This window comes from Ursus arctos, unplaced genomic scaffold (assembly GCF_023065955.2).
Source record: "Ursus arctos isolate Adak ecotype North America unplaced genomic scaffold, UrsArc2.0 scaffold_3, whole genome shotgun sequence".
Classification (NCBI taxonomy): Eukaryota; Metazoa; Chordata; class Mammalia; order Carnivora; family Ursidae; genus Ursus; species Ursus arctos.
In genome coordinates, this window is record NW_026622985.1 from 34,171,465 (window position 1) to 34,178,824 (window position 7,360).

A 7,360-nucleotide genomic window follows, 5' to 3' on the forward strand; every position below is an offset into this window, starting at 1 on the left:
TATCAGATAAATTACAGATAACAAGTTATAAGAATATCAGCAAAGAATGTAATTTTCTTTATACAGTATCTTATCCCAGCTACTAAAATTTTTTCATTCTGCAGAAAAGAATCTATTGATGTGATGTAATCCTTACTTGTAGTGAACTTTGGTGAATAAACAGATGATTAGATACCTCCTCTACATCTTAAAAACACACTCTTCCGCCACTGCTGTATTTTGCACTACAGATGTGATGAATCTATGCTGTCCTAGAGTAGTGTATTAACTTTAAAAAAATTAGCTTCATTTTGAGAATTTTTCAAGCTCTCTTTTCTAGTTGTATGAGAAAACCTAAAGAACTAAAACTATTGATTTTAAGAAGTCAACCTCTGTATGAACAAATAAACCTTAAGAAAATAAATTTTAAAAACTGATGAAATTTAATTTCCTTTTGATATTTCAAATAATTGGGCTTAAATAAAAATTCAATTTTATTATTAGATTCACCAATACCTATTTTTTTAATATAAAAAGGAAAAACTCTCAGACTTTTTGCATATAAGGTAATCACATTAACTTGGAGAAATATTAATAATCTAATATACAACATTATGGCAATAATCTCCCTTTTAGAGACTCCCTTAAACTGTATAACAATAGCACTATAAAGGAATGTCCAGTGTTTAGAAACACTTGAAGTCATACTGTAAAATTTATCTGTATTCCAGAAACAAAAGACTCCCTAGACCAGTTTCACTGTATTGAATATAAACATCAGACTTCACAAAGTGACCTCTAGCTGCACTTCAAAATAGTTGGCATTTACTTCCCCTTTATCATGTATGATATTAGCAAGCATAACACAACTACTGTTGACTGAAAATAAACTCCTGCATCTTTAGAGAAAATAGAAATTATGAAGTTGTACTTTGAATAGACTTCACAAACTACATTTTGGGCTTCAAAATTTTTTTTCAAAAAGAAAAACAATCAGATATCCAATATTCTAAAAACAAAAAAATTTCCACATTACATATGGTCTTTACAACACACAATCAATGGAGAAAAGTGAATTTGCGTAAGAAAGATTAAGGGATAACCATCTTAACTACTTAGGAACATGCTATCTATTTCTATGTATTAGTAATTTTAATTTTATTTTAGTCAAAGTCCTCAAATAAATTGTTTTTAAGTTCTTAAAGCCAGCTTCAAATATATTACTTACAAAATGACAGCATGCCTATTGTTATAAAATTAAAAATAAGTGGGGGCACTGGCACACAGGATACTTTCAGACCCCAGAAAACCGCACAAAGATAAAAAGTCAGTTATGGTAATTGTTGATTTTTTTCTAAAAATTTCAAAAACTAAAAACCTATATAGGTTTGAATTTGACAACATAATACTGGAATAATCACCAACTATGGGAAACTCAAGCACTTTTTAGAAAAAATTACAAACTGAACATTTCAAATACATGGAATATATACAAATTATGTATAAATTTGAATAATAATCACATTTACAGTGAAAACTATAACAAAAGATACCAGTGAAAGCAAGGCTCTAAATTACTGCAAAAGGCTAAGACTTAAATTGCTTATATAGCTAATCTGTTCTTAAAATTTAAAGAATAGCCTTTTTTGAGACCCTGTCTGTTGACTATAGATAAAGCAAGAAACAAACTTGACTTTTAAAACTGATAAATAGGAAGGATGAAAAAATGAACACCTGGTGAAAAAAAAGATGACATAAAAACATTGGGAATGTTGGAGAAAGACTCTTAAACTCTAAGAACGAAGAGGAGAAAATAGTAAAGTCAAGGGAAAAAAAATGTAATTGGGTTAACCATTGGGCAAAGAGAAAGGCTAAAGGTATTTTGGAGAAGTAATACATTTTAACACATTTCTTCCTACTGTGTATACAATATTTTTTGTAACTTTGGAACTTCGCCTTTTTCCACATTTCATGATAGGTAATTTAAAATGAAGCAGAGCTGACAGTTTACTACAATATCTTTAATTAAAACCATTTTCATAAATTGTTATGAGTTTCATTAAATTCATGGCCTATGTGAATATTTGCCAAAATAAAATGTGTTAAAGACTATTAAATCTGTATGTAAACTCTGTAAAAAAAAAAAAGAAATTCATCAGGTTTTTAGAAGGTCTTAACTTTCTTAATGAGTGCTATTGACAATAATTGCTGTTCTAAGAAAACCACAATCATCTGTTTATTGAACCTCATTTCTCCTAAATGTTCCTGCTTCTTTGCTGGAACAAAGTGTGTTATTGTTTAAAAGGTTCTGAGCCATTCTTCAATTATCTGAGTGAATCTACAGCTTAAAGCAAATATTTAACTCATGCCCACAATTAAAAACAAAACAAAACAAAACAAACAACAGCTGAAACATAATTCATGCAGTGCCTTACCTAAAAGAAGGAGGTATATTTTGCACTGAAAGCCCCCAGTTGTGCTGCTGAAGGACTCCATGAAAGCATCCTGTACCATGCATACAGTGCCCTGTTCCCGGTGGCAACTTGGTTCATGGACCAGCAGCTGCTGGTTTATTTGCTAGGGAAATTAGCAGTGAGGTAACAGACCCTATCCTGTCTCTTGCTTCTGTGATTTGAATACAGAATGAATGTGTATACAAAGGACACAGGGAGTGGGAACACCTGTTATATACTCTGCAAGAATACAGGCTTATGACTTTAGAATAGCTCCTTAGCAATTATCAGACTATCGGTAATTGTCAGTGTATCTCATGAATCATTCTTGGTTATTAAGAATCACATGAAGGAAAACATCCTTTTGGGTGACTTTACTGAAAAATAGTATGCTTTCATAATGAGAGCATATTGTGAAATTTCCCAAAAAAGTTAAGTTGGTTTCCTATCATGCAAAATTATGCCATTATTTTGAAATTAAAATTATTTTTCTATGAAAACTGAAGTATTTCATATATCTGCTAAAGTTACAAATCATCATGAAGTCACTAAGTAACATGTAAAAGTTATACCAAAGAATCAGAGCACCTGAGTACCTTTAAAAATGTATTTTCCTATGTATTATTTTCTATTATAAACATCTGGCATGGTTTTGTTGAATCTATGGATTCATGTTATTTTTAAGAGCAAACCGCAGGTGTGTTTCCAAGCGACAGTGAATCATGGACCATGCATAATTATAATGAAAACAGATAATATCCAAAGCCACATTTTCACAGCCGAAGCATAGAGGAAGTAAACCAATGGCCCAGAGAAGCTCTTGTCTCTACTGTGGTGTCTGGGCTACAGCTTTTCAGCCTGACCACTTCATTACCATGGGAGCGGGCAGTCGTAGCACTTCCACTTAATTTACTAAGTTATAAGTTAACTCCCATTTAATTTCATTTATTACAAGAAGGCTCTAGTCTAAGGCTGTCAATATATAAGTTAACTCCCATTTAATTTCATTTATTGCAAGAAGGCTCTAGTCTAAAGCTGTCACTATATAAAGTATGCCACTATGTAAAGTATATAAAAAACATATATAACATGAAGCATATAACATAAGGTATGTAATAAAATCGGCATCAAATCCAGCAAAATTCCTTGCCTAAATCATTTTTAACACTAAAGGCTCACTGAAGGAGTTCAATGATAATAGGAAAAAAGACTATTCCTCAAGTGTAAAGTAAAAAAAAAAAAAAAGATAGTTATTTTAGCATCCAAATTTGGAAACAGTTTTTGCAGTATGGCTCCCAACTCTTCCAGTAGTGCTTCTATAGGCCAAGAGAGTGCTTTTGGAAAACCTGAGGCCTCTTCAAAGGTCACTTTATAATCTCTCCATGATTCAGAAAAACAGCAAGAGCTTCTCCCCAGGTGATTACTATACCACAACTTTCTCCGTGCAATCTCTAAATCTTGGACATACATCTATTGCAGCACTTATCTCACTAACCTCAATTAATTTTGTTGCATGTTTATTTTTGCTCTGGGCAACTCAAATACAGAAACCGTTCTAATTAATTATGGATCCTTAGCACCTCACTAGTGCTTAACTAGTGTTTTTGTTAAGTTGTTCCCCCAGAAATAAACCCCAAATGCTCCTTGGCCACTGTCTTCTGATTCTCAGTTGATGTTAAGAAATGCTTATAAATTCTTTTTTTTCATAATATTTTTATTATATTATGTTATTCACCATACAGTACATCCCTGGTTTTTGATGTAAAGTTCGATGATTCATTAGTTGCGTATAACACTCAGTGTACCATGCAATATGTGCCCTCCTTACTACCCACTGGTTTGCCCAAAACATGATTCAGAAATATAGACATTCTACAGATACCACATAGATTCCCCTCACATGTTTTAAATCAATTTTAATTTCTAATCGCCTTTTTAAAATAAACTCTTTCCAGGGTTTTTCAAACCCAGCGCTGGCTCATGATGAAGCTTTTGGGTTCCTAGGCAAATTCGTGTTATACTTTAAAATGTCCTTTCGTGTCATACTTTAAAATGTCCTTTCTTTTATGACATAGGTGATAATGGACACTACATAAATAAATGCCAAAATGAATCAGAGTTGTGATCTTTTCACGTCATGGTAAACATGAAAAAATGACAATACCGGTACCAAACGCCTTGGGAAAGTGCTACGTGGCATATCGATGACAAAGCGCCCTCTAGAGGCAGGTGGCAGGCATAAAATTTTACCTGCAGGAGTAATTTCTGAATTCAGGATGTTTACGCAGGAAGCCACACGAGGTAATGCTAAAAAAAAGAACTTCAACTCTTGTCAGTTTTTACATGATTGCTAAAAATGGTTTAAAGTGTTTTATTATTATATGAGAAATTTCCCACCATCATATCTCACATCTGACTTGTAATCTACAGAGGGGTTCTGCTCTACTATACTCTTCAGGAGCCCATTTATTGATCTTAGTTATATTTACATTTAAAGTGAAAAGGCTGATTAATTTAAGCAATCCATATCTATGGTGATTAAATTTCAAGCAATGAAAGGAGCTGCTGTGGGGGGGTAGTTTTTTTTGAGGGGGCAGGCTTTTTTGTCACTTCTCAAGTCACACTATTTATTATCTAGTTTGTTTAAATTGTAAGATTGGTCTTGTTTCATAAGGCAAGCAGTCTGCTACATGCATTTTAAACACCTATATTCATTATTTATTAGTAGCATATGAATATTTTGGAATGGTAAGAAGAATTGGAAAGGTGGTAAAATGCCAATGCCAAGGTCAACGTAGAATAGTGGGGACTAAGAAATGGGGAAAGAAAGCACTGTCTTATGTTGTAATTAGACAGATCCTAGGAAAGGTTACAGTTTACACGTTACTGGGAAGAACTGGCTTGTAGAGGTGGCCATCTTAATCGCCTATGCCTGTGCTAGTGTTCACTCCTTTATAGTTACGTCTACAGTGCTACCTCTGAGGAGCCTGGATCTACTGATGTGGCTGCTAAATGACTATGTAGCGTCTTCCTTCCTGGGCTCCTCTCCAGGTCACCGCTTTACCTTCAGCAAGTGTTTTGTTTTCTGCTACTGCTTGCTCAGAAAGTGTAGTTACCCCATCCTGGAGAGTCCACAACTTTGTGCTACTTTGATATTTATTTATAGGATGATTTGAAACATATCTTTCTAATCAAACCAGCTTTTATTTAAGTTTCCACAGGTTCCTTCGATTTGGGCCCTTATCCTACTTTACTGCTAATGCTGCTTCCTTGAATCAGAACAACTTAAACTCCTAGCCCTGATGTTTCGATCTGCAAAAATGGGGCTGGCAGTCCTTTATCAAGGAACAATCATCCGGCAAGCTTTCCTCAAGACTTGTTGGCAGGCCATTCAAACTTTCTGCTAGTTGCTCTGGCCTATCACTAACAGCCTTCAGGCAAATGTAAAAGTCCTAAATAAGCCTTATGTGCATATAGTTTATTCACACAACAGCAATGATTTACATGTTTTTAATATTATAGTTACAGACTTTGAACTTTTAGAAGACTAAATTGTTCATTTTTAGTTTATAAGAAATAAACTAAAACTTAGAGTATTAGAGTAAAACAAAGTTTTAATGCTTTCTTGACTTTTAAGGGTTAAATAGTTACAGAAAATATTAATTTCCTCAATTAGGCTGATAGAAAAATACAAAATAAACATGGAATAAAAACGTTTTTTGTTTTGTCACTTGTAACTTTGCGTATTCACTGTATGAGGGGGAAATTCTGGGTTTGGATCTAGGTTCTAGCTCTGATTCAAGCTCTAATTTTAAAATGTGTGACCTTGAAACCTTAGATGGATCAATTTTCTCATTTCTAAAGAATGGATTTGAAATGCTGGAGCTGGCTGCCTGTAAGAATCACTGAAGATCTTAAACAAAACCAAAAGAAAACAATAACAATGGCATACTCCTCAGGTGCATTTAAATGTCAGGTTTGAGAATTACTGGTTTTGGATCAGCTCTAATAAATGCTTTTCAACAAATTGTAAACTCCCTGAGGACCAAAACGCTATGTTACTAATGTAAAGTGCTTAGTATAGTGTTGCCTAGTGCCTAACAATCAAAAACTGAATTGGGTTTCACTTTATATGCTAATATAGTCAGCAGGTTGTTTCTTTTGATGCTTTAAGGGACTTTTTTTTTTAAGATTTTATTTATTTATTAAGATTTTATTTACTTACTTATTTATTTATTTTAGAGAGAGAGTGTGTGAGCAGAGAGAGGAGCAGAGGGGGAGGGTGGGAGGGGGAAAAGAATCTCAAGCACACTCTGCACTGATCAGAGAGCCTGACACAGGGCTTGACCCCATGACTCCAAGATCATGACCTGAGCCGAGCCGAAACCAAGAGTCCCACACTTAACTGACTGAGCCACCCAGGCACCCCTTCAAGGACTTTTAAATATTGAATATTTTCACATAATAAAAACTGCCTGGCAATAAAGACTGGAGCAGGTAAAGATGAACTAAACTAGGACTGCCCAAAAGTGCCTGGAATTTTTTATAGGGTTAGAAATAACAGAGAAGCATATAGGTAAACATATATTTTTCAAAAGCAACTGTTAAGCACAATGATAGAAGTATACCACAAAGTGGTTCTGTTGGAGCAGTGAACTGGGCAGACTTGTGACTGTAATTCTTCATAATTGTAAGGTGATTTACAATTTATAAATTGCATTCACACACATCATCTCATTTATCCTTGCAAAATCTTAGGTCAAATATTACAACCTTATTTGTAAAAACGAGACAAAGGCAAAAGACAAGACTCAGAGGTCAAATGACAGAATTTCATAATTGGAAATAACCTCTATATAATGTCCTCTAAACTTCAGTCATTTGCAAACCACTTTTTATTATTTTTGCCACATCTTTCTACTACCCGT

The 7,360-nt window shown here is 33.9% G+C and overlaps 1 protein-coding gene across 4 annotated transcripts in view; it reads right to left on the reverse strand.

Moving 5' to 3' along the window:
- HEPACAM2 (HEPACAM family member 2) overlaps positions 1-2,733 on the reverse strand; it is a 41,613-nt gene extending 38,880 nt beyond the window's left edge. For 2 of the 4 annotated variants that reach the window (XM_026505720.4, XM_057304451.1), the window contains exon 1: positions 2,415-2,731. In XM_026505720.4, the coding sequence (XP_026361505.1) occupies positions 2,415-2,493 (79 nt within the window). In that variant the 5' untranslated portion in view covers positions 2,494-2,731. Of the gene's footprint in view, positions 1-2,414 lie in introns of all 4 variants that reach the window. The other 2 variants (XM_026505706.4, XM_057304450.1) reach the window with 2 other exon arrangements.
- Positions 2,734-7,360: the final 4,627 nt, after the last annotated feature.